Consider the following 27441-nt stretch of genomic DNA (forward strand, 5'->3'; position numbering starts at 1 on the left):
AATGATAGCTTTGCTGGAAAAAATAGTCTTGGTTGTGTAGGCCCTTGCTTTTCATCACATTGAATACTTCTTGCCAGTCCCTTCTTGCCTGCAAAGTTTCTTTTGAGAAATCAGTTGAGAGTCTTAGAGGCGCTTCTTTGTAGGTAACTCCCTGCTTTTCTCTTGCTGCTTTTAATATTCTCTCTTTATCTTGAACCTTTGGCATTTTATTTATGATGTGTCTTGGTGTGATCCTCTTTGGGTCTAGTTTGTTTGGGACTCTCTGTACTTCCTGGACTTATATGTCTATTTCCTTTGCCAAATTTAGGAAGTTTTCCTTCATTATTTTTACAAATAAACTTTCCATTTCTTTCTCTTCCTCTTCTCCTTCTGGTACCTCTATGATTCGGATGTTGGCATGTTTAAAGTTCTTCCAGAGGTTCCTAAGCCTCTCCTCATTTTTTTTCAATTGTTTCCTCATTCTGTACTGGTTGACTGTCTTATTCTTCCTTATGTTCCAAGTCATTGATTTGAACCCTGATTTCCTTCCCTTCACCATTGGTCTTGTGTGGATTTTCCTTTGTTTCATTTAGCGTAGTCTTCATGTCTTTTCTTATGCATTTGCCATACTTAAGCATATCTGGCAAGCCTGTGACCAATTTATCACCAGTGTTTTGAACTCTGCATTTGTTAGGTTGGCTATCTCCTCATCTGTTAGGCTGGCTATCTCCTTGTCACTTAGTCCTACCACTGGAACCTTGATTCATTCCCTCTTTTGGGCCATACTTCTCTGTCTCCTCATCTTGACAGGTTCCTGTGTTTACTTACCTCTGTGTCTTAGGTAGAGCTGTCACTCCTGTTATGTTGTAAGGGGCCGAGTTTTAGGTATTCATCAGTACAGAGTGACCCGTTTCACCACATTGTGGTGCTGTATGTGGGGGGGGGAGTCTGAGAGGGAACAACTCGGCTTGCTCAGTACTTGTCCCTTTTCCAGGCACCTCTCCCACTTCTGTATGGGACTGGTGCCTCTCTAGCTATTGCCCTGGCTGTCATTCCCAGAGTGGGTGGGTCTGCAGATGTTCTAGGACTGTGGGGGACCTTTAAACAAGCATACTCTGCTGAGAGACCTACAGTTTCTTCCTCTGCCCCAACCCCCACTGGTTTGCACAGTCAGAAGCGATGAGGCTTTATTTTCCTCGGCACTGGAACCGTCAGCTCTGTGGTCTGATTTTATGCTGGGAATGCTCTCCAGGTGTCCCTCCCTAGTTTTTAAAATGTGTGACTGCGCTTCCTGCTGGGCTGCTGCTGCCACTGCTGCTGCTGCCACACTACACTGTGTCCTTTTCACCCCAGCTCCGCCCCTCCTACCTGTCTGGATGAGTATTTCTTCTTTATATCTTTGCTTGTTGGACTTCCATGCAGCTCGATTTCCTGGAACTTCTGGTTGTCACTAGTTTTGAGGTAGTTGTATTCTTTCTCAGTTGTGGAAGGAGATGCAGCATATCTGTTTAGGCCTCCATCTTGGCTCAAGTCCCAGACTTGATTTCTGAGACTGTCTTTCTCTTCACTGAACTGTTAAACCAAGGCCAGAAGAACTCCATTTCCAGACTTCTTGTTAAGTGAGAAATAAACCCGTATTTGTTTAGCCCCACTGTCCATAACTAGGTTTCCAATTAAGTTCAGCCTTAACTATTCCTAATTCTTTCAGTATGAGGTAACTTGAAAAGACATTAACAAATAAAGTCAGCAAATCCTGAGAGAAGGAGGGGGTATTCGAAAAGTGACTACTTAAGATAACTTATTTCTAAACAATTCCCCATGTAATCTGAATTCCTACATTGTATCAGCTGAGGGGGAAAGGCAGGGTAAGACAGCCACAATCATACATCTTATTATTTGTCTTAGTCTATAACAACAGTGTCCAGATCTCCTCAATTCTTTGAAAACAGTGCTGGGATCCCTTAGGGTCGCTCCTCCACCCCCTCCCCGACCAGTCTCCATGAAGGATCTCTGGGTTGGATCATTCATTCTCTTTGCTCCTGCATGAGCTCATGTGAGGTCTTTGCTGTGGCTGCTTATGTCCAAAGTGATGGTTCTTTGGCTGGTATCCACTGAAGAGGATGCATGCTGCTGTGGAGGTCTCCCCCAAGACCCTCTGCAGCTGCTGCAGGCCCTGGCGTGGAATGTTGCAGAAGCTATGGATCCATTGAGTTGGCCTCCGTTTCCCCTAAGGAGTCTAACTAGGGCGGCCCCACAGGTAAACTAAGAGGTAGATGCTACATTCAACAGCCCTCTCCTTTTCTCTTTGAGGACTTCCGCTGTCCTTGAATCATGTTATGAGTCTTAACCATCCCTTTTCTTACCCCTCAAGTGGTCCCTCTGTCCCCTATGAAATAGTGCATTTACTGGCCTGATTTACTGATCCTAAATTTCCCTTCCCTGGCTTGCCTGCATCTTAGAATAAAACACTCATAGACTTAAGCTATAATTCTTGATACACAAAAGTCATACAAAGCAAACCTAATTTAACTTGTAGCTTTATACACTAATAAAACTTTATCTGAATTAAACAGAATAAGAGTAGAGTGACAGTTTAATATTTGGAACATGATATGGCATGGTCCTATAGCATTCTAGAGTACTACCAGTTGCTTATGTTGCATAAATAATGTGAGGAAAATTGGATAGTTTCTCTCCCAGCCTCCTGCCATTTTTACTGATATTTGATGAAGGATCTTTTCAGAACCACAGGCCTATCTCAGGATAACAAAACTATTCTGTTGTTACACAATTATTTTGCTCATCTCAAGGAAATACAGTGGTATCTGTGAACATTACTTGTATCTCCCAGCTACTGAATATTAACTCCTGGGGTCAGCCTATAGAAAATGTGTCATTCAAGATAGGAAATTTTTACATATAAGATTTAATGAGAAAGTACATTTATCAGGCATGTAATATACAGGACTTTCCATCCATACAATAAAAATATATTTTAAATATTGCTTATGCCGGGGATTCTATTGAAATCAAACATTGAAAACAGTTTAGAGAAAATTTCAGCCTGAAACTATGTCAGCAAAATTATGTATCTTTTTCTTTTTTTCTGATAAAGAATCTTCACCCTTGAGAGTAAGTTGTTTCCCAAATACTTTGGGAAGAGTGAGGGGCAGATTTCTTCTAAGCCTTAGGAAAAAACTGTGAGTGAGAGAGATGGAAGCTTGGGTACAAAGTGACAAAGAAAGCACAAATGTGTTAATGATGCTGAAGCCACTGCGGTAGCTTTGAATGGTGCTGACACATCAAAGGGCACTGTTTGCTACAATGAGGATCATTTCTGGACAGGGACAAAACCATGTGGGAGAATGCAGTTGAAGCCTTTGATATGTTTATTAATTATGCAGACTGGCAGCTAGGTTCTGCTGCTCCCGAGGTCATGAACCTGAACATGCTTCATCCTTCCTTCAGGACAAACAGGCAAATGACCCCAATCAGGCTGTCATCGGGGACTTAGTCAAGAAAGCAAGAATTTAGCATATGAGATACACATAGTCCCATCAAAACCAACAAATAAGACAGGAAAATTCTTTAATAAATGAATACTTAAGTTATCTCTTATTCGATCTTTTATTTCTTGACTAAGAGGCTGTAGAACACGTCATGCCTACATTGAGCTTTAAGTTAAAATAGTCTTACAAAAACTAGAACTGGTTTTCTATATTCTAAATAATTCTATGATGAAAAGAAGACTATTAACCAAAATATTAACATTTTGTTTGGGGGTAATTTGTTACATGTATTTTATTCTTTCTGGTTTAAAAATATATATATTCCAACTGTATTACTGTAAACATATACTACTTATCTAATGAAAAGTATATACTTATTTTTCTTATAGTGACGAAACAAACACCCTATATGACTGCAACATTTTCTAGACAAACATTCAACTCCTCAAAATGACTCAATTTCTGAGTTCAGATAGTCAAGGTTTTATTGTAATTCAGCATGCAATAGAAAAAGACACTCAAGATACTATACTTCCAACCAAGATGGAGGCGTAGACAGACATGCAGCATCTCCCTCCACAACTAAGAAAGAATACAACTACCTCAGAACTATAAAAAACCAGAAGTTCCAGGAAATCAAAGTGCATGGAAGTCCAGCAAACAAAGATATAAAGAAGAAATACTCATTCAGACAGGTAGGAGGGGTGGAGCTGGGGCGGAGAGGATGCAGTGTGGTGGCAGCAGCATCGGCAGCAGTGGCAGGCCGGCAGAAAGTGCAGTCACACATTTTAAAAAGTCAGGAGGGACACCCGGGGAGCATTCCCAGCTCCTCACTGGACCTCGAAGCTCATGGTCCCAACAGCAGGGAAAATCAAGCCTCATTGCTTCTGATTGTGCAGACTAGTGGGGGTAGGGGTGGAGACAAAAACTGCTGGTCTCAGCAGAGTTCGCTTATTTAAAGGAGCCCCATGGTCCTGGAACATCTGCAGACCCACCCACTCTGGGAACAAGGGCCAGGGCAGCAGCTAGAGGGGCACCAGTCTGGTGTGGAAGTGGGAGAGGTGCCTGGGAAAGGGGTGAGTGCTAGGCAGGTGTTGTTGTTTCCTCTTGGACCTCTCCCCCACATACAGTGCCACAACGTGGTGAAACAGGTCACCCTGTACAGATGAATCCCTAAGGCTCCACCCCTTACAATGTAACAGGAGCGACAACTCTACCTGGAACTCAGAGGCAAACAAACACACGAGCCTGTCAGAATGAGGAGACAGAGAAGTATGGCCCACAAGGGGAATGGATCAAGGTTCCAGTGGGAGAACTAAGTGACGAGGAGATAGACAACCTCACAGAAGAGGAGATAGACAACCTAACAGATGCAGAATTCAAAACATTGGTGATAAAGATGCTCACAGGCTTGCCAGATATGCTTGAGTATGGCAAATGCATAAGAGAAATGAAGGAAAATCTACAGAAAACCAATGGTGAAGGGGAGGAAACCATGGTTTAAATCAATGATTTGGAACATAAGAAAGAAAAAAACAGTCAACCAGTGCAGAATGAGGAAGCAAGAATTGAAAAAAATGAGAAAAACTTCCCAAATTTTGTGAAGGAGATGGACATACACAGAGGGTCCCAGGTGAGCTGGACCCAGAGGGGACCACACCAGGATGCATCATGACTGAGATGCCAAAGGTGAAAGATAAAGACAGAGTCCTGGGGACAGCAAAAGAGAGACAGAGAGTTGCCTACAGGGGGGTGCCTATAGGACTATCAGCTGAGTTCTCAGAGGACACTTTGCAGGCAGGAAGGGACTGGCAAGCAGTATTCAATGTGATGAAAAGCAACCTACAACCAAGATTACTCTATCCAGCAAAGCTATTATTTGGAATGGAAGGGCAGATGAAGTTCTTCCCAGACGGGGTGAAGCTAAAGGAGTTCATCATCACCAAGCCATCATTATATAAAATGTCAAAGGGACTTACTTAAGAAAAAGAAGACCAAAACTATGAACACTAAAACGACAACAAACTCACGACTATCAACTACTGAATCTAAAAAATAAAAACAAAATCCAACTAAGCAAACCAGAATATGAACAGAAATGTAGGTATGGGAATCATTTGGAGGGTTATCAGCTGGGAGAGGAGAGAGAGAGAGATGGGGAAACGGTGAAGTGACTAAGAAGCATAATCAGTTGGTACAAAATAGACAGGGGGAAGTTAAGAATAATGTAGGAAAGAGTGAAGCCGAAGAACTTATATGCAGGACCCATGGACATGATCTAAGGGGGGTGGGATTGCTGCAGGGAAGGGGGCTACTGGGCAGAGGGAAGAAAAGGGGGAAAAATTGGAACTACTTCAACAACATAATCAATAAAATATACTAAAAAAAGATACTACATAGGTAAAATAGTTTTATTGAGTTTAGTAATGGAAATTTTAATCTCATAAGTCACAGGTTTGTGTATATATTTTCACTAAAAGTATGAGAGAGGAGGAGTGAATTTTATAATTATTTATTTGCAAGTGCTGAGAAAAGCCTTTAGAACTTTTAACAGAATCTGATCTGACAGACTTAAGAGAAATTAGCAATATCCTTCTTCATAAGAAAAAAAGAAAAGCTGAATTGGCATTTTCACACATTCATGGAACCCCAATTTAGCCACTTAGCAACCTCACGCTGTGTGCCTCCCAGTCACTGTTGGCAACAGTTTCATTTCTACTCTGATTTCCAAACCCACACCTGGCTTTCTTTCTCTGAGCAGGTGCTCTGCCATCTTTATTTACAGAGAGAAGCTTATTTGCAGCTTGAACTCTCAACTTTTCACCTTCTCAGATCCAGCTCTCAAGTCTCTTAACTCTTCTTTCCTGCTCAAGAGAAGCTATGCTTTCTCAGCCTTTCCACCAGAGTTCTCAGTCTCCTTCTCTGCCCTCACCGTCCTCAGAAACTTCTATTGAGCAGACATCCTGTTGCTTGGATTTCCATCTCTCCATATTTACTGAAGCTGTCTTTTCAGTTGAAAAGCCAGGCAAAAAGATAAACACACACACACACACACACACACACACACACACACACACACACAAAGTGAAACCTTAAAAATGATAGAAGAGCCCTCGTTGGTGCAGCTCAGTGGATTGAGCACCAGCCTGCAAACCAAAGGGTTGCCAGTTCGATTCCCAGTCAGGGCACATGCCTGGCTTGCAGGCCAGATTTCCCAGCTGGGGGTGTGCGAGAGCAACCACATAGTCTCCTTCCCTTCCCCTCTCTCTAAAATTAAAATAAATAGAATCTTTTTAAAAAATGCTAGAAGAAAATGCTAGTTGTATAAAATACCTTGTAGTATGAGCCATCTCTCAATTGAGCATAAAATCCACACACAAAAAACCATCAAGGAAAAGATCAATAAATTCAAAACAGGAATATTTTTCAATATCTTAATGAAAGATGAAAACATAAACAAATCAAAGGCTAATAAAAAACTGATAAAATTACTTGCATCATAAAAAATTCAAGTTCCTTTGTATACATTAAGAGGACAGGTGGAACTTATTTTCTTGAGGACTTAAAAGATTCATGTTCTAACAAACATGTTAATTTGCTGAAGGTCCAACCCAGTGTCACAGAACCTCAGTAGTCCCACTGTGTGAGCAAAAGCCAGTAACATTCAGTACCAAAGATTAAGCAGTCCTTACCTGGTGACTTTTACTTTCAACTATTTCCAGGAAAGGTCTCTTCATATTATCTGCAAATGTTGCATCATCTTCAGAGTAAGGGTTTATCCATTGGATGCTTTGGTATCTTTCTCCAAGACGGGACTGATTTAGTGTTTTCTTTCAAATAAGGGTAGACTTTGATCATCTTTATGACTCAGGGAGACCGAAACGTTATTATGTGTTTTTCTATAGCTCCAGAAAATGTTATGTCTCAGCAAAAATTAGTATATATTCATACATTCAATAAATAGTTATTGAGGGCCTCATATAATAGGCACGGCATTACATGTTATGAGGCATGGAGGTGGCTCTAAAGATAAGCCTGATATCTATGGACCCTGCCCTCAAGGAATTCTCATGGTGTTGGGTGACAAGACAGACACGTAAATAAGTATGGCACAGGACATATAATGACCCCTAAGTAAGCAAATGAACACTCTTAACAGATTCCCTAAGAGGAAGTAACCGACCTTAAACATTTCTGCAGTAGCAATTTTATTACTTCATTTTGAATTCCCAAACCCTAGTGCAAATCGTTCTGTGGGAGGCCATCTGAACGTAATAAAAGTAGCTATTGAGGAGTCCTTAGTAGAAAGTATTCAAACTGTGGTGTCTTTCTGGTATTGGAGAGATCACCAAGATTCAATAATACTCATCCACATAGCTACACAGAGTCCCGAGGATGGTCTTTCTAAATGGGGTTGTCAGGTCCCCTGAGTCTGGGTAATTGTCATGCATTTATGAGGTGCTGCAGCTTTAAAAGCATGTTTCCATCCATTATCTGTTAATTATTACCCCCAAGGACGGGCTGGCACCAAGAAAAGGGCAACCAGGACACCAGGATTCTAATTCTACTCAGCTCTCTCTGATGTAAATGAGGGGTTTGGTCACTAGATTCTCACTCTCCAAAGTTCCTTGTATAGGTGGGTAGAGCAAATTTTATTACCACCATTTAATAGCTAAAGAAACTAAGGTCAGGAGAGCTTAAGGGACTTGCCCAACTTCTCAGATAATAATTGATATCCAATGTTTGAGAATAGACATCAAGCTTACAAGGACAAAGCATTTTCTATTGGCTTTTACTCAGACCCACACCTAATATTTGTGTACAAGAGGCCTACATCGCATTAATCCAAATATTTAAGTTATAAATCAAAATAAACTGTTAAAATATGATCTGCTTATCTTGACAAATGAACCCGGATGGTCAGGTGTGAATTATGAATTCTTAGACTCCTCCAAGGAACCAGTTGGAAGGTCACGGGAAAGGAGAGCGGAGTCCACCTGATCCGTCTCCCTACCCTAAGGAAGGGCCCAAAGTGCCAGGAAGGGCACACATCTCAGCCCCTAGGCCCAAGTACTGTGCACACTCCAACAAAGACCCATTCTTGGGCACAGGGTGAGTTCAGGGGCCCAGGCAGATCCTGACAGAGGATTTTGTACTATTTAGGTAGGGGATTTCAGAATTCTGAAGACCTGCAGCAAGGTCTTGAGGAGGGTCCAGCCTCTTTGACCTGAGGGAAGGGGCACTGCCGCCCAAGGAGAAAAGTTGGTGGTGGCAAACAGAGGTCCCTTTTGCTTGTGTTTAAGAGCCAGTCTGATTACATGACCTGAAGATTCAACCCAAGAGTAAAATCTGGGAACTTCCTTGTGTAATAGTATGGACCATTGGTTACAAGCAGCCAAACACCTGTGACCCCAACTTGGCCACTCACTCGCTCTGAAATCTCAAGTCACTGAACATCTTATGGCCTAAGTTTCCTCATCTTAAAACAGATATTATCATTATTATGAGGATTAAATAAGATAGCACATGTAAATGGACTTGGCAGACATTAAACGCTGGTGAAAGGTTGTGAGGTTCTCTCCAGCTGTGTTAAGTGAACTTATCTCAGAGAGGTTTATCAGGAGAATTATAGAAACATAATTACATCCAAGCACTCTGATCATCAAGGTTCAACACCTCTCTCCACTAAACAGCAGGGCCAGGCGCGGGGCTGGGCACCATCCTCCCCATTCAAGGCGCAGGCTGCAGCCCAGGTCCCGTGGGTCCTGTGGCCAAAGACTTCAGACTGCAGACAGACGCAGCATGAGCCAAATACAGGGATTCAGATAAGGTTAACTGAGAATGTGGCCATGAGTCACCGCGGGGCTCAGGAACTGAAACCGAGTGTTAGCACACAGCACACCCCCTGGCTCATCCCTGCGATGCGGACGGTTCAAGCCCTGTGAAGTGGTATCAGATAAAACAAGGCAGGACGCAGAGCCAGGGTTGGCGCAGCTCGGAGGCTGCCCCCCTCCCACTGGAGCTTACGCTTACTTTGCTAAGCCTTCTGACAGGTTTTGACATCTCTCCTCCGCCAAGAAGGAGGGAGACTCAGAGACAAGTCGAGGCATCTCCCTCTCACCTCCCCCGAGTGAGAGCCGAGCCATGTCTGCCCAAAGCGAAAACGTTTTCTAAGGGCAAGCCTGGGCATTCCCCCACCCCTCCGGGTGTGAAGAATTCAAAGTGGCCCTTTTTCCACATCGTAGCCGCCCTACCCCTTCTGCAAAAAAGACAAAAACAAAAAAACTTGGAAACTTTGCTGTGGCCTGCGGACCAAGAACTGTAACCAGCTCCTTCTGCTCCCTTTAAGGGACAGTCATGACTGGGCACCAAGAAGTCAGACTCTGGAAAACACCAACAAAGGACTATTTTTAGCTCTGAGCTCTCCGCCTAAATTCCTCTTATTTTTGCACTCTTAGCTTCAAAACGACTAGGTTGGGGAAGTGGGAGGAAGGGGGCGGGGAGCAGCAGAGAAAGAACAGCTGTGCCTCCGCCTCTCAACTCAATCTCTATAAATAGCCAATCACGGGCCGAGGTTACTTTTCAGCCAATGAAGCAGCCCAAACTGACAAAACCTTGGAGGTAGCCAATGGGAGAACAGTTGAGGGTGTGAGATTTGCGCCCCGGGACCAATGAGCCCCAAGTCTGGGAGAGGTAATTTGAGCAGGAGTGTGGGTGTGCGGTGCAAAAGCTTCCTGCTTCTAAGCCCGAAAACCTGCTCTACCCACTGAGCATGCCCTGACTCGCTGCGGGCGCCGGCGCCACTGCGGACTGGGTGAGACTCTGGTCTCCGGGTTTTGGCCCTAGCCCCCATAGGGAGGTAGGTGGGACCCGCCCAGTCCTAGCTCAGAGAGGGCTTCAGTCGCTACTGGCTGCCCCTTCCCTCCTTGGGACAGTGATTCAGACATTGTATTCTCATTTTCTTTGTCCGGGAAGATGTAGTGCGGGAAAAGTCGGCCACGGAAGGCCGAGTAGCGTTTTGAGGCGAACGGTTTAAATAAAAAAAATTTTAAAAAGCTACGTCGCGGGTGGGGTAAGATGCACCGTTCGCCGCTCCTGCACGCAAATGTCTGTTGGATCTCCGGTGCAGAGACGTACCCCGCTGGGGCTCGGGGAATGGAATCCAAGGACTTTTGATTACGTGAGTCAGCAAGAGCAGGACCCGCTCATGCCGAGGTGGCCGCTGCACCCACACTTCTTGCAGACCACCACCGTAGGCACAAACACCGGAGCCGTGAAAGAAGACGGCCTCCAGAGCTTTCCCAGCCCCGCTTCCAATACATCCACAACCCCTCACATTTCCCACCCGGCTCCGAGACCCTCTCCCCTCCAAAATCGGCTCCTCCGGACTCAAATTGTGAGCCCCACCCACAGCCCCGCCCCCCGCTCGGCCCCCTGGAAAACCAGGAACTGATTCCAGCGGGCGCGGTCGGTGGCGCACTGGGCATGCTCCCCTGTGCGGGGAGGGCCGGGCTGCGCCAGGCGAGTAGGAAGCCCTCGCTCCGCGGAGGCTGCGGTAGAGAGCGCGATGGGCCGCGGTGGTGGGCGCACGCTCTGCGGAAACTCATGCCACGCGCGTCCCGGCGCGGCGCGCAATTAGCAGCCACCTCCGCAGCCAGCCGCCACCACGTCCCCACCTTCCCGGGCTGCCGCGGCGAGGAGCTGCAGCCGTCGCCTCGCACAGGCTGCCGGCATTGTCCTCCCAGTCCGCCACCTAGACTGCTGCCGCCGCCGCCACCGCGGGCTGCTGCGGGGCCCCAGACCCGAACCCCGGGGTTGCGCCGCCGCCGGCCGGCTGGGCGCCCAGTTTCCGTTTGCTGATTTCTGCGCCTTGCACTCCCAGCCACCCTCTCCCTAGGTTTTTCCTGCGGAGCTGAGGAAGAGAAGTGCAGCCGCCAAGCCTAGCCTCTCCCAGGCGCGCTGCCCCGACGGGGCCGCGGCAGGCTCGGCGAGAGCGCCGACGGAGCCATGAGAGAGTACAAAGTGGTGGTGCTGGGCTCGGGCGGCGTGGGCAAGTCCGCGCTCACCGTGCAGTTCGTGACCGGCTCCTTCATCGAGAAGTACGACCCCACCATCGAGGACTTTTACCGAAAGGAGATCGAGGTGGACTCGTCACCGTCGGTGCTGGAGATCCTGGACACGGCGGGCACCGAGCAGTTCGCCTCGATGCGGGACCTGTACATCAAGAACGGCCAGGGCTTCATCCTCGTCTACAGCCTCGTCAACCAACAGAGCTTCCAGGACATCAAGCCCATGCGGGACCAGATCATCCGCGTGAAGCGGTACGAGCGTGTGCCCATGATCCTGGTGGGTAACAAGGTGGACCTGGAGGGCGAGCGCGAGGTCTCGTACGGCGAGGGCAAGGCCCTGGCCGAGGAGTGGAGCTGCCCCTTCATGGAGACCTCGGCCAAAAACAAAGCCTCGGTGGACGAGCTGTTCGCCGAGATCGTGCGGCAGATGAACTACGCGGCGCAGCCCAACGGCGACGAGGGCTGCTGCTCGGCCTGCGTGATTCTCTGAGGCGCCCGTGGCCACCGCGCGCCGGCAGCGCTTTGCGCACAAAAGCCAAACGCACCCGACTCTCTAAATGTGATTTCTCTTCTTGCTTTGAGATTGGAGACGACTTTGCATCGGCCGGGATATCCCAGGAGCCCGGCTGGCCTCTGCGGCCAACGTCCCCTGCCTCCTCCCCGCGGCCGAAGGCGTGTCCGGTCCTGACCATCTGAGACCCGGTGGAAATGTGGCTCTTTGCAGCATGTACATTTTCCATTGATTTTGGTTGACGCGTACTTCCCCCCCCCCCCCCTTCAATAACCGTTATGGGCGCTGTATCGGCAGCTTGACACCAGCAAGCGAAAGTTTCAGCCTGGAAAAAATGCGGAGGGGGAGGAAGAGGACAGGGAGAAGGTGGAAGTGGAGGATTTTTTGTTGTTATTTTTGTTTTTGTTAACAACCGTTTTCCAGTTCCAAGTTTTAAATACATGGACGGAAGTCCGGGAGAAGCAAATGAAGGAGCAGGAGGAGAGGAAGAAACTTTTGTTTTTTCCTTGTTTTCCAGGAGTAGCTGGAAATTATGGTCGGGTTCCTTTTCTGCCAGCTTGGAAGGGCAACCCCGTGACTGATTGCGATTCTGAGGATGTCTATGCAAAGTTGGATTCTTGTTACAGTGTATCCAATCCGAAGTATTGCACATCTGAACTGGGACTGTTAACACTGATGCCAATGCAGTGTGGGGTGCCAGAAAGTGTCTGCTGATATTTGTGGGGAAAAAAAAAATCTATTTTGTTTACCTACTGTATCTAAGGGGAGTCTGGGAAGAACGGTAGTATTTTTTTTTATCAGCTGTGAAAAAAAAATGTTACAGATCTGCACATTTTTGTATGTACTGTGTGTGTGTGTGTGTGTGTGTGTGTAAGTTTAGTTTTTTGTTCTTATTGGTTGGCAGTAACAAATTTTGATGACTAGCTCTTTAAAATACAGTACAAAGACTTAACAAATGTGATTCAGGGCCCCCAGCACCCCTGTGTCTGCAGAGTGCCTTCAAAACTCAGCTGTTCCAGCCGGTGCCAACCTGTGAACCTCCCACCCTATCCCAGAATCTGTTATTCCCCAAACCACTTCCCAGTTTCAGTAATCTTTTCAAAGGAACCAGGACAATAAGGCCTGTTGTTTGGTGAATTTCTTCTTTATTATTTCCGGTCTTTAAAATGTAATTTCCATGTCTTGCAATTATTTTTACTTTTTTTTTTTTTTTTTGCTTCATTTTGTTCAGTTGTTCAGGTATTTAGCTCCCCCTTTATATTATTTTTGAATTTTGGGGGGTTATCAATTAATAGAGTGTTCCTCCAGAAGCAAAGAGCAAAATTTTACTGTTGTGATGTACCAAGAGAATTCTAACCAATTGTAATTTTTAATTCAAGACACGAGTTTAATCATTGTCTCTCCATTTTAAGACTTTTAATACAAATGTCATTTTTAAAGAAACAAACCAAAAACTATTGTTTGTGTTTCTGTGTTTTATATTCAGTGATTTAATGCAGTATCATGGCTGGGGTGGACAGGGGCAGGTGGTGCATGATATCCCCAAGAGTTGGTCAAATTTTGAAGACAGAAGTATCTCAGCATCATGTTGAATGACATCACTGCCAACTTCTTAAATATGGGAAAAATCATCTAGGCCTAGGAAGCCCTGGGATATGGTCATACAATCTTACTACAAAATAAGCAGGATATTATTGAATCTCTTCTGCTGGGATGGAGCAGTTAACGTCACAGTAGGTAAGGAAGGGAGAAACTTAACTTCTAATACTGACTTATATCTGTGAAAGTAACTATCTACTATCTGACCAGGCACATAGCACTTTTAATTTGTTTTGTTTAAATTAGGTCACATACCAAGTCAAAAAGATGTTTGGGGAAGATGATTTTCATTCTGAAGTCATACCTAGTAGTGTTTTCTGCAGTAATTTGTATGGGTTGTGCACAGTATCTCCATTCCTGAGGTTTTGATTTGGAAATAGATGATTAGATTAAAAAAACAAAAAACAAAAAAACACACAAGACAAAATTTTTTCTCATTACAGATTTTGGACCATTTTGACCTCATGAAAATTTTCATCTAACAGTAGGAGGCAGTGTGAGCTTTTTATTTTCTGTTTTATTTTTCTCAGGGGCCACTTTAGTAATGTGACCTCTGTAGAATAAAAGGTTTATGGCTCTATATCTAGAGCATTTGATATACCTTAAGTCTATGAGTGTGTATGAAATCTTCTCACAGGTCTTTTGACAAGGATTTATTCCGTTGAAGCCAAAAGAAATTAAAGGCCACATGTTTCTTTAAAGCGGTATTAACATATCTTGCCTTAAAATGTGTCCATTGCCCAGGAGACACCTCAGTATTCCAGGGTGGAGGAGGAATGAAGAACTTTGCCTGCAGTGGTCCTATGGCCTTTTTTTTCACTCTCGATCTCACTTAAGTTTAGCATCAAACTCAGGAGGTACTATATGTATTCTAAATAGAGAAATTAAGGGAAGCCACTCAAATGTATGCCTTTACAAAGATTCCTTCTTGCATCTGAGTGAATTTAGTTGCTACAGATCTTGTGTTGAAAATTCTGAAGACATGTATCAAGTATAATGAAGGATATTTTTTAAATGGCATCTGTTGACTTTGTTTAATGGTTTTCTTTTTTGGAAGCCTTTGACCTAAAATGGTGCCAAATGTCTCAAGAAATGTATGTACTCGCGATGGAATACTTGAAAATGGAAAATTGAAAATGAAATAAATTGCTGGTGCACAGGATTTAGTCACTTGTATGACTAAATTCTTAATAGGTCTAGGATGGCAGGGCAGGAGAATTTAAAATGCTTTTACTGAGTACTGTAAAATAAATGCTTTTTGGATTCTCAATGAAAGCAATTTTGTGCGTGTTCCTGGAGCAAGAAAATCGTACTTAGTTCTTAGTTTGATAGCCTTCTCCATTATGTTCTTGACAAAACTGAGAGAAATGAGGGCATTGTTTTTAAGGATATGTCAGTTTGGCTAGTAAGAAACCTCTTGTAGTATTAGGGTGTGAAGAGAGAGCATTTGTTTCCTTGAAGAAGTTAGGCTGACTTGAGTGTTAAAGGGAGGGGTAGAGGGTGGGAGAGGGGAGGAGTTTGCTGTAAGGCAATCACCTGTCAAAACATACTGGGTGGGAAAGGAACCTTTATCCTGGGGAGCAAAAGTTAACTTAAACTTGACCCCTGCTATTTTTTAACAGCTTTTCCTTTTGGTCTTTGACAGTCATCCAGGCTTATGGTATATCAAAGGGTTATATTTGTACTCCTTTTGTAATAGCCTTAAAATAAGTTGAAGGTATCCTAGGTCTTAACATTTTTGTGTTTGGGAGTTTACCGTTCTTGGGTAAAACAATTTCCATGTTGTTAGCTTTGAAATAGACTTCATCGAATCACACTTCAGGAAAAGATCTATCTGGGGTTAGAATTCTTTAAATGTATGAGGCTTTATCCTTCCTGATTAGTTAACCTTTCCTGTAGGTGAGAATCCTAAAAGGCCTTGTCTCTTTGAACTTTTCGTGTAGTTTTATAAATGTTTTCACCAGCATGTGATTGCACCTCTTCTAAATTTCCAGTATTTTTTATGGGTGTGATGGGAAAGTGAGAGAACACTGTAAGTAGCAGCTGGTCTTGATTAATATATACAAAATGCTTGCACCGTAACTGTCATAAAAGAATACACTTACTTTTTACAACAGTTGGGATATGAAGGAAACAAAGATTTAATTTGGAATTAACCACTCTTAGTTAAAATGATACCAGACATTGGTCACAATGTCTACTTAATTGGGAAAAGCTTGCTAATAGAACTTTTATTCTTGTGAGAATGTGTCAAAGTTTTAAATACTATTACTGGAATGTGGTGATCTTGATTATATTTTACTCAGACTACTAGAAATAATTGAATGCGAGTTCTAGAAGATACATTTGTTTAATAACAGTAGGATGTTGATAGTTTGAGAAAGCTTTAGGGATCACCTTAGAAGTCCAGAGCTTCTCAAATTTGACCACATATCAGAATTACCTGGAGGTTAAAACAGGTATTAATTTCTTATTCAGAATATCTGGATATGATCTTGTTAATTTTTCATTTCTAACAAGTTTCCAAGTGGTGGTGATATTCCAGCGACCACACTTCGAGAACCAATGATACAGTCCAAATTCCAAATGAGTACTATATGCACAGCCATGGGACATAGACTTAAGACCCATGCCTATGTTTGAGAGTGCTGCCTACCACAGAGTCGTAGAATACCTTGATTGGAAATCTATAGTTGGAGAGGACATATACCACTGACATTAATCCTGTTAAATTGTTGGATGTGGATAAAATAGGACAAAGTTTGCAGGTAGAGTGATCATTTTTTCATTTTGGCAGTGACTTTCAGTGTTAATTCAGAAGTTGACCAAAATGAGAAAGTGATTAGAATAGGTCATGGCCTATATATTCAGAATCAACATTTTCTCCCCCCCTGATTTATTTTAAAGAATACCTTTGATACAAGGGAATACTTAAGTATTTGCCTTCTGTTCCAGATTAAAAGGCAAGAATTTAAACTCTTCACACTTTCTACTAAGGATTCTAAAAAAAAGTTATATCTGAGTATTTAAGTGTTAAGGTCATGGTAAGCACACATGTGTGTCTATGTATTGTGTATGTATGTAAATATAAACACTCAGTTTCTTAGACTATCCAAGAATTAAGCAATTGAGTGTCATGTAGTTCTATAGTTCTCTATCCTGGGACAACACATAACATAGAACTGTGCCATGTGTCTTGTTTTTGTATGCATCTTAATCTTTTGGAATGGTGAGTGTTGATCTCTTATAAATTGGATGGGATAACTGTATTCTTTGATATTAAACAGAAATCTTTGAGGAGATAAATGTTTTTCTTAATTAGCAGAATAGAAAGTATGGAAAATATGTGTGCTTATTTTTTTTTTTGTCCAATTGACTAATCTTGCTATTTTTAAAATGAATTATCTGGCAAAACTGTGTGGGCTAAGTTTATCAGAGGTTTGAAAATGTGTGGTTGGTTTATTTGTAGTAATTGCACAAATGTAGCAAGAACATTTTTTAAATAGGAAAGAGAAAGATCATTGATGCATTGAGAATACAGGTGCCCAAAAAGGGCCCGAGATTGTTTCTTCATTGTTAATATGATTGCAGTGGAACTGAAACTGAATAGCTGAAATTGATTCATTCGTTGTTACAAAGCATTTATTGAACAAACACTGTGGTGTAAAGACTAAGCTTAAATGGGAGGAAACCAGGCAAAAGAGCAACAACTTTGCACTTTTATTACCATAGGCTGTGAGAACAGCATGTTAACCAATAGGAGTATGTGGAAAAGCAAGAGCTACTGATGTCATCAGTTATAATACAATCTGTGGGTCTCTCTGGGAAGCAGAAAAGTAGTAAATTTGTTGAAAACTGGAATTTTACTTTGAAAGATATGTGGATCTTGCAAACAAAAATGGATCCCATGAGATTTAAGTAACTAATGGTTGGGTGCATGTAGAACTCTGATTTTCTTCATTTCCAACTTCTCTTTTGAGATTGACTAAAACTGAACGTTTACAAGTAGGAAATCAGTTTGCTTTCATATTTTCATGTGAAAGGCAAGAGGAGAAAATGGAGAAAAAGACATGAAACTTATTCACTGTCTTTTTTTAAATGAGAAAACAAAGGAAAGTGATTATATTCATGAAGAAGCAGTTGTTGGCATATAGTCTTTTAGGGTTCTTCATGTAAAGAAGATTCAGGGTAGGGTATTTCTTTTGTAAAAGATAATTCTCTAAAAACTAGTGTGCCAAAGAATTAAGTTGATGTTTTAAGTTTGCTAAACTTATAGTTATTTTATACTAAAGCTTTTTTTCATGCTGTTACTACTTATTGGATGGAAGGAGGCAACCAGCTCAGAGAAAGAAATGTTGGGCAACAAGCTGTAAGATGTAACAATAATAGTAATTATTATAAAACCATATGAATTGAAGGGAGTTATTATTAACCTACTGCAGTTTGCAAAACAATATCTAGTCACTGTTTTATACACAGTCATGAATTTAACGACATACTTTTTAAATGTCAAAAGTTACAGAGTTAGGGAGATAGTTTATCTGAAAGTACTTCATTGTTTTTTAATCTGATTACTACACAACCATTTATGAGATGCAAATTTATTACTTATAGTTTTATAGCTTCAGTAAAGGTCTTAACATTTTATATCTGTGATCTGACCATTTGTAAAATGTTTTCAAAATTTAGTTTTAGTCATGAACTCAGAATATTTTAACATTTAAAAATATATATTAATATTAATTTAATATTTTAAAATATTCTCTTTAAAGGCTAACATATTGAATCATCATTCAAGTAAAGAGCCTCTACAGATATGTAGCATAAATCTATAAGAATGTATATTTCAATAAAATATATTTTTAAATATATCTTAGCTCGTTTAGAATTCAACATTGTAAATAGATAAGAGATTTACAAGTATATTTTGTTCAATTTCAACATCATCATTGAGTAGGAAGTCTTGAAAGTCAAGTTTGGTTATCTTAGCTTTACTCTGTCATACTCTTAACTTTTCTTTCTGTGTATCACTTCATTCATCCACACCTGATTTATGCAAATGTGTTTCTGTGTCAGAAATGCAATCCACAATAATCGATAAAAATTCCAAGAGCTGCTTAATTAATGGCTATCTAAATGTGTTTTCCATGTAATAGTGTAAAGAGAAGTATTTTTCACAGTTTGAGATACAGGCTGAACAGATCCAACTAGAGAAGATTGCTCACTAAGCGGACATTACCTGTGGATTTGGGCATAGCCTTTGCATTTCATTTTTTAAACTGATAAAGGAAACTTTTAAAAAACAAATTCGGTCGTATAAATATTCATTTAATATACTTAGAACTGCCTAAATATATTTCTAGGACATCTCTTACTCCTCATTAATCTTGGGCTAAGGTCAAATTATGAGAAATCACCCAAATACATTCTTTTTTAAGAGAATCATGTACCGTGAAAAGCAGGGCCAACAACAAACAAAAACCTAATCCAAAAAGCAAAGCTATTTTCCTGCATTTTTGTACAAACCAGCTTTAACTTGTCATTGAGGAAGCATACGTAGTGGTAAAGGCAATGAAATCTGCTCCTTGGTTATTTAGGCGGTGTTCAACTGGTGGTCTTGGTACTCTTGCTGCTAAAGCAGGAGACAGACGGAGCTGTGAAGGGGATCAGCTGCAGAGCGGTGGACGTGTTCCTCAGGCCACCCACCCACCCTACAGTCCTTCAATGCTAGAGCATTTCCTTGTGTTCAAATTTGTGATTCACTGTGTGACTCAAGATCTCCTGAGGTTGAGGGCTGCTGCCGGCCAAAGGTGAAGAAGCCTATGGCATGGGATCATAATGCTGCTGTAGTAAATCTGACTCTTAGCTCGGGCTTTCTCAGCCTCACTAATATTAACATTGCGGGCTTGATAACTCGTTTTTGTGGAGGGCTGACCTGTGTATTGCAGGAGGTTTAGTAGTGCCCCCGGCCTCTGCTCACTAGATGCCGGTAGCATCCTCCCACCCCAGCTGTGATAATCAAAAATATCTACAGACCTGGGCAAACAATTCCCCGGGAGGCGGAATAGCTCCTGGTTGAGAACCACTATTCTGAACTTGACTATGTAGAGATAGATAAATGGAGGAGGCAGAAACCAGAGGAGAGAAGGATTTAACCTAGAGGAAGAGCGGTTAAAACCTTTACTCTAGAGCATTGCAATGAATGCTTGCCTTCGAAAATGTCCATGATCTCTACTGTGCTTGGGACAATATTACTTTGATTAGCTTATTAAATTCACACCTAAGAGGAAAACACAGTATTCGGGAATTGAGATTTATTGAGGCTTTTAGTTATCTGAAAAGAAGGAATATGAATCAAAAGGAAGCTGTGGTTGGGGTGGTAAACCTGGGTGGTTAGGGGTACCTCAGGGCATGCTGATGACTAAGTCTGGGGTCCTAGAAGTACAGGAGGAAACCTGGAAGGGAGGTCAAGGGCAACCATGTTGCAGTTTTGTTTGGGGCCCTTCAACCTCCCTGGGAGACATCTTGAAGGTTTTCATCTTTACTCAGCTTCCCCCACTTCGCCTCACAATCTCTTTCCCGTTAATCTAGGGCCCAACTTCACATCTGCACTGTTCACTTTGGGGTACAAAATGCATTTTAGGCATCCTATCCCTCTATTTTCACTTTTTTTCCCTCCCTCCTTCCTTCTTGCCCTTCCTCCCTTCCTCTCTCCCTCTCTCCCTCCCTCCCTTCCTTCCTTCCTCCCTCCCTTCCTTTCTTCCCTCCTTCTCTCACTTTTACAATCCCTCCCTCCTTCTTTCATTTTCCTCCCTTTTTCTTAGCTGCCTTCAAGTTAAATGAGGGAGCACATGCAGGGCACACACCTATCTGTGCCCAACCCCTTAGTCAGGCTGTTGGCAAGGGGCCACAGAGGTGGTGGTGGTCTTGTCATCAAGGGCTTCTGGAATCTGGCAGTCTCTGGCCAGCCTAGGGCTGCCAACCCCTGAAATACAACATTAAGTATCCTGGCAGCAAGTTCATTAGCATGGAATTAACTTAACTTTAGTTTCCTTTGAACCAGACATGGATGTTTTTGTTTTAAATGAAATCAATATTTTAATATCTGTGCAATATACCTCTAATACCTTTAAGTAACCAGACACCCTACTGGTGAACAAGTATAATTCTACATTAACAGCGGACACGTTTGGAAATCTAACAATCCTAGTAAGTAGGAGATATATTGGGTTGGCCAAAAAGTCTATGGTTTTTCTGTAAAACAAAAAACACAATTTTCATTTTCACCAATAACTTTATTGATTTGGATATTCTGAGTATATCTTGATTTGATCGCTACCAACTTCAGCTGGTCTACCTGACCATGGATATCATCCAGCAGGAAATCTCCAGCATGAAACTTCGCAAACCACTTTTGATATGTTTGATCAGTCACAGCACCTTCTCCATACACTGCACAAATCTTTTTTTGCGTTTTTACCTTTCTTGAAATAGTAAAGCACAGTATACTGAAAATGTTGCTTTTCTTCCATCTTCATTATTAAAATGGCTACACAAAATTTCACCAGTTTTGATAAGTTTTTTAAGAATGCACACTGATAATGACAGCTGTCACAATACAATCTAACAAAACTGTTTCAAATGAAGTTAGAGACGACTAAGTGCTACTAGAGCTATCTTATGCAAAAAAAAAAAACTTTTTGGCCAACCCAATAACAGTTTTGCAAATGAGCAAGAACAATCTCCTAGCCCTTCAAAAGGTTCTAACCACTAGAAGAGTTTCTATAAGAAAGGCAGTAAATGAAATAATTCTATACAATAAAAAGTACTGTTTGGTGAAAGTGAATGAGTGGATAGCTGAAATTGTTTCTCAAATTTAAAAACAGTCTTGTATTAGAAAGAATGATGTTGATAGAAATATTGTATTCTGTATAGCATCTTTGTATTAAGTTAAAAGTGAAAAAATCAGATTTAATCGGTTATGTGATCACTAGATAGAGAAAACAGATTTGGTATATCTAAATTTTCTGTTTTTCTTATACTCCGTTCTCCTCTTTATTAATAATCATCTGTGCTGTTTTGCAACATTTTTTTTTCTCCCTTCTCTCTAGGTTTTATTGCTTTGGGGAATGTTATTTTTTCCTTCTAATTAAAAAGTCTGTAATGAGAAAATATTCAGTTATGAATCACTGTAGCCAGTAGCCAAGAAAATATATATATTCATAAATATAAACAAATACATTGTGTAGGATGTTTTGCAATGTCATTTGCATTTACCTTTTATAGCTTAGAAATTATTTTCAATGTAACATTTTCAGTGAAAATGAAATTCATTCTTTTTTTGATTGATTGCCATTCAACTATTATGTGGAAAAAAGTAATTATTTTTAAATATACTGTCAAGAACTCTCTCTAGTTTACTTTTAGTAGCAAAATTACTGACAATTTTCCTTTTCAACATTTTTCTCAGAAGAGTTGCACTTTACTAAAGGAAAAAAAAAAAAGCATGTATATGAGTTACCCAAAAATCATACAGTAGAAGTTTGGATTTATCTTATTGGCAGTGGTGATTTTGGCAAAATATTTATCCTCTTAATTACAAACAATATAAGTGATCTGTACTAGCCTATAGGGAAGCATCACAAATGTATGCACAGTGAGAGTGACAATAGTGCTGATTTTGTGTTGGCAATTTTGGATAATGTATAGAGTAGCTAAATACAGTAGTCCCTCTCTATATCGCGGTTCACTTATTGTGGCCTCACTGTATCACGTGATTTTTAAAAATATATTTAATTATTTATCGCGGATTTTTCGCTCTATTGCGGGAATTTGTGGTACTGTATACGTATTTTGTTAAAGTTACATAGGTTTAAGAATATAAAATAAATGTAAGGTTTCTACTTCGTGGGGGGTCTAGAACATAATACCCATGATAAGTGAGGGAATACTGCGTATAAATACTAAAATAAATGTAAGTTTCCTGCTTTGCGGATTTGCACCTATTGCGGGGGTGGGGGGGGCGGGTGTCTAGAACTTAATACCCACGATAAGTGAGGGAATACCATACACCAGAAATAAACTATAAATTGGCCTCCTAGAAAATATTTTTGTTCAATCATTCGAACATGCCTTTAAAAAACATGATAAGAATTGTTAGTATAATAACACAGTGCCATACAGTGAGAATGACCAATTTTCCATGTTAAAATTTTTTCTGACTTCCTAAATTATCTTCTTTTTCTTCAATCTTATCTTCAAAGTGGCTAGCCCATTTTGACTATTGGAAACATAGTCTTTCATTTGCCAGAGAATATGAAAAGATTTTGTTTTCTGCAATGAATTCCAAATGGAGTTTAAAATATTACATAGCAGAACTTAAATAGATTACAAAAACCTGATTTTCATATTTTTAGTATCGGAATGCCAGATTGTGTAGAGTCTGGTTTCATTAAGCAGTAGGACGTTTTTATTAAAAATAATCAAATAATATAGTAGAGAAAGTGAGTGAATTTTATAATTACTGTCAATGTCTGCGCAATGAAATTTTATTTCCTCATTCAAGTACGTGAAACGGGTATTTTCTTAACTATTCCTTATGTGCATGTTAGAGTAAAAATTAAATCTCTGTAAATCTGTTACTTAAAAAAACTGAACTTTCAGAGTATTTTTCTCTTGGCATTATTCTGTAAATTATTGTTGACCTGAATAGAGTTGAAGCTTTTGCCCAAAATGCTAAATTATGGTTCTCATAGCAACCATAATTTACTCTCTTATATAACTCCTTGTTTCATGCCATAGTAATATATGCAATGTAACTCTAATGAACTTTCCTCTTCCTTTTGATTGAGTGTGTGGTTTCCAGGAATAGAAGGGGGTGGGGGTGGGGAATGATGCTGTGTTTGCAGAGTCTGCAGATTGAGAATGGGGAGGACTGCTAAGTAATAGGAGAAAGATTTCCTTAGGGTTTCAGCCATAATATTTTACTGTTTGAATAAAAAAAAAAAAAAAAAAAAAAGAACGTTAAAATGAGCATTTAGATTTATGACATATAGTATACATAAAGTTTTTTTTTTAGTATACTTTATTGATTATGCTATTACAGTTGTCCCAATTTTTCCCCTTTGCCCCCATCTGCCTGGTGCACCCCTTCCCTCCAGCAGTCCCTGTCTTTAGTCCATGTTCATGGCTCATTCTTTGGCTTCTTCATTTCTTATACTATTCTTATCACCCCCCTGTCTCTTTTGTACCTACCAATTATACTTCTTAATCCCTATACCTTTCCCCCCTATTCTCTCCCTTCCCACTCCCAGCAGATAACTCTTCAAATGATCTCCATACCTGATTCTGTTTTTGTTCTGCTTGTTTGCTTAGTTTGTTTGGTTTTAGATTCAGTTGTTGATAGTTGTGAGTTTGTTGTCACTTTAGTGTTTGTAGTTTTGATCTTTTTCTTAACTCAGTCCCTTTAACGTTTCATGTAATAAGGGCTTGGTGATGATGAACTCCTTTAGCTTTACCTTGTCTGGGAAGCACTTTATTTGCCCTTCCATTTTAAATGACAGCTTTGCTGGATAGAGTAATTTTGCTTGTAGGTCCTTGCCTCTCATCACTTTGAATACTTCTGAATGCCAGTCCTTCCTGCCTGAAAAATTTCTTTTGAGAAATCAGCTGATAGTCTTTTGAGAATTTCTTTTTAGATAGCTCTCTGCTTTTTTCTTGATGTTTTTAAGATTCTCTCTTTATCTTTAGCCATTGGCATTTTAATTATGATGTGTCTTAGTGTGTTCCTCTTTGGGTCCAATTTGTTTGGGACTCTGTGCTTCCTAGACTTGTGTGTCTATTTCCTTCACTAGATTAAGGAAGTTTTCTTTCATTATTTTTTCAAATAGGTTTTCAATTTGTTGCTCTTCCTCTTTTCATTCTGGCATCCCTGTGATTCGGTTGTTGGCACTTTTGGAGATGTCTCAGTTTTTTTATACTTTCCCTTTTTTTTCTTTTTTTTAATTCTTGTTTCTTCTTTCTGCTTTGGTTGAATGTTTATTTCTTCTTCATGTTGCAAATTGTTGATTTGAACCCTGGTTTCTTCCCTTCACTGTTGGTTCCCTGTAGATTTTTCTTTATTTCATTTAGTGTAACCTTCATTTCTTCCTTTATGTTATTGCCATGCTTGGTGAGTTCTCTGTGCATCCTGTGTTTTGAACTCTGCACCTAATAGGTTGGCTATCTCTGTTTTGCTTAGTTATTTTTCTGGGTTTCATTTCTGTTCTTTAATTTGGGCCTTATTTCTTTGTCTCCTCACTTTGGCAGCCTCCCTGTGTTTCTTTCTGTGTATTAGGTAGAGCTGCTTTGACTCCCTGTCTTAGCGCACCTGTCGAGTTGTATGGGTTGGAGCCTTAAGCATTCGCCATGGTGGGGCAACCCACTTCACCGTTTTTTGGTTCCGTGTTGGGGGAGGACTCAGATAGGGGACAATGCTACTGCCTGGCTTCTGGAGGTTTGCCTGGCACTCACCCTGCTCTGTGACAGTGGATCTCACCTACTTCCCATATGCTACTGACACTCTTCCAGCTGTTGCCCTGGTGGTGAGTCCCAGGTTGGGTGGGTTTGCATACATTCTAAGACCAAGTGGGCCCTTTAAATGGACTTTCCTGAGGAACCAGCAGTTTCTTCAATCACCCCACCCCCACTGGTTTTTACAGCCAGGGGTTATGGAGCTTTATCTTCCTGGTGCTGGAAACCTGGACTCTGCAGACTGGCCTGGGGCTGTGATCACTCACTCCCAAGGTATCCGTCCAGATTTTTATCTATGACACGGGAATGTGGGACCATCTGTTCCACCACTGCCACCACCTCTTTGCACCGCACCGTGTCTCCGTGCCTCTCTGCACCAATTCCATGTCTCCACCCCTCCTACCCATCTGGATGAATGTGGCTTCTTTAAATCCTGGGTTGTCAAACTTCCGTAGAGTTTTATTTTCTGGCAGTTCTGGATGTTATTTGTTTTGAGGTTAGTTGTAATTCTTCTTATGGTTGTATGAGGAGACGAAGCATGTCTACCTATGCCTCCATTTTTACTGGAAGTCTCTATATGAAGTTTCTTAGCTAACATTATAGAACTTGAATTAGAGTCCCAATAGGTATCAAAAAATGTATTAGAATGCTGTATTATAAGATGATGAGTTCAAATGTATATTTCAGCTAGTTATCATTATTTTAAGGACATAACCATGTTCAAGCCATAAAGCATGCATTCATATAGTGAATTAAATATGGAATACCAAAGAAGTACTGTATCAAGAATAAGATACCATTTGTGCCTTCAATATATTTGTTTATTTGTTGATTTTTATTATTGATTTTTCTCCACTAGAAGGTACCTCTGTAAGGGCAAGGACCACTCCTTCATGCCCAGTACTTAGATGAGAGCCTGTGATGATTCAACACTCAGTATTAATTTAATGAACAATTAGTCACAGGGGGAAAGGAAGTAAGTTTGACTGCAACACTAAGTAGGTCACAATTAAAGTTCTGTGTCAGCTGCAGGAAAATATTATACAATGGAAAGTTGTAGCCTGTTCTTTTATTCATCATCCTGAAAACGTACAGCTTGCAATGTCAATGCTGTTATAGTGCTAATGGGACTTAAATTTTCTGTAAAGTTATCAGAAGCAAAGTTAATAAGAGTTCCAGAAGTTTGGGGAAATTAGTATACTGTTATAAACGTGTGGCCTTCTCTGGTTTGTGCAGTGGAATATGATTTGGAAAAAAAAAAAACTGCATAAACTCAAATCATGTTTAAAATGCAGCTTACTATTTAATGGACCCACCTTTGAGTCATTAGAAAAGAGATAAATTATTTTACATACAAATAGCCACTAGCTAACAATACAAATTTATATTATCATACACTGGATTTTTCTTATGTTAGGCATTTGTTTCTTAAGTTACTTCATCTGTTTAATTTGAACACTTAGAATTCTATTTTTCAAAATTCAACTTAATAGGAAACTTAGTAGTGTTCACCCCAGTCATGTTGACTAGATTGCCTCTAACTGATGACTGGACTCCTCTCTCACCGCTGTGTCTTCCCAGCCTGTTTGCTGAAACTCAGGTCTGTCCAGCCCGAGGTATTTGAATAAACAGCATTACTTAGAATGACTGTCTAAGCAAGAATGTCAGTTTTTCAAGAAATCTAGGAAAGTTTGAGAGAGAATCTAGAAAAATGTAAACTAGCAGAAACAAATTCAATTTTTATGTTATAATATTTTTAAAATAATTTAACTTACCATCCTTAATATTTTTAAGAAGTTTCTTTGTGAGAAGAGATTGGCTATTAAGAAAAAGAACAATAAAAGGATAAATTATATTGTGGCTATCAAAGACTGTTGGTAGTAACTGTTCTTATTTCTTAAAATAGGTTGCATATAAATATTACACATATTATAAATATATGCGTGTATCTACTCTATCCTTGTTTCAGGTTTTTTGTTGATGTCTTATGCATATAAAATCTTATAACTTTTCTAACTGAATTCCTTACTCTTAGTCAACACTCTAAGCTTTCTGAAGCACTACAGCAGTCAGCCATGCGCCCAGCGGAATTTGCTCTGTGGCTGTGGATCTCGCAATGGGGTCCCTGCACCATCAACATCAGCAGCTCCTTTTAAAAAGTACATATCCTCAGACCTACTCTATCAGAAACTCTGAGTAGGACTCAACCATTTGTGTTAATGCATGCTCCAGATGCTTTTCTACACGGTAAGGCTTAAGAACC

General features: G+C 40.8%; 1 protein-coding gene across 1 annotated transcript; it reads left to right on the forward strand.

Annotated features, from left to right (window-relative positions):
* The first annotated feature begins 11052 nt into the window (after nucleotides 1-11052).
* On the forward strand, nucleotides 11053-12328 carry RAP2B (RAP2B, member of RAS oncogene family). Its single transcript, XM_090272982.1, has one exon. The coding sequence runs from the start codon at nucleotides 11496-11498 to the stop codon at nucleotides 12045-12047; it is 552 nt and encodes a 183-aa protein (XP_090129108.1). The 5' UTR covers nucleotides 11053-11495; the 3' UTR covers nucleotides 12048-12328.
* The last annotated feature ends 15113 nt before the right edge of the window (nucleotides 12329-27441 follow it).

Source organism: Furipterus horrens, unplaced genomic scaffold (assembly GCF_987537825.1).
Source record: "Furipterus horrens unplaced genomic scaffold, mFurHor1.1.pri manual_scaffold_1, whole genome shotgun sequence".
Taxonomy (NCBI): Eukaryota; Metazoa; Chordata; class Mammalia; order Chiroptera; family Furipteridae; genus Furipterus; species Furipterus horrens.

Coding starts and splice junctions, on each gene's coding strand:
- RAP2B (XM_090272982.1), top strand. CDS start 11,496: ATGAGAGAGTACAAAGTGGTGGTGCTGGGCTCGGGCGGCGTGGGCAAG.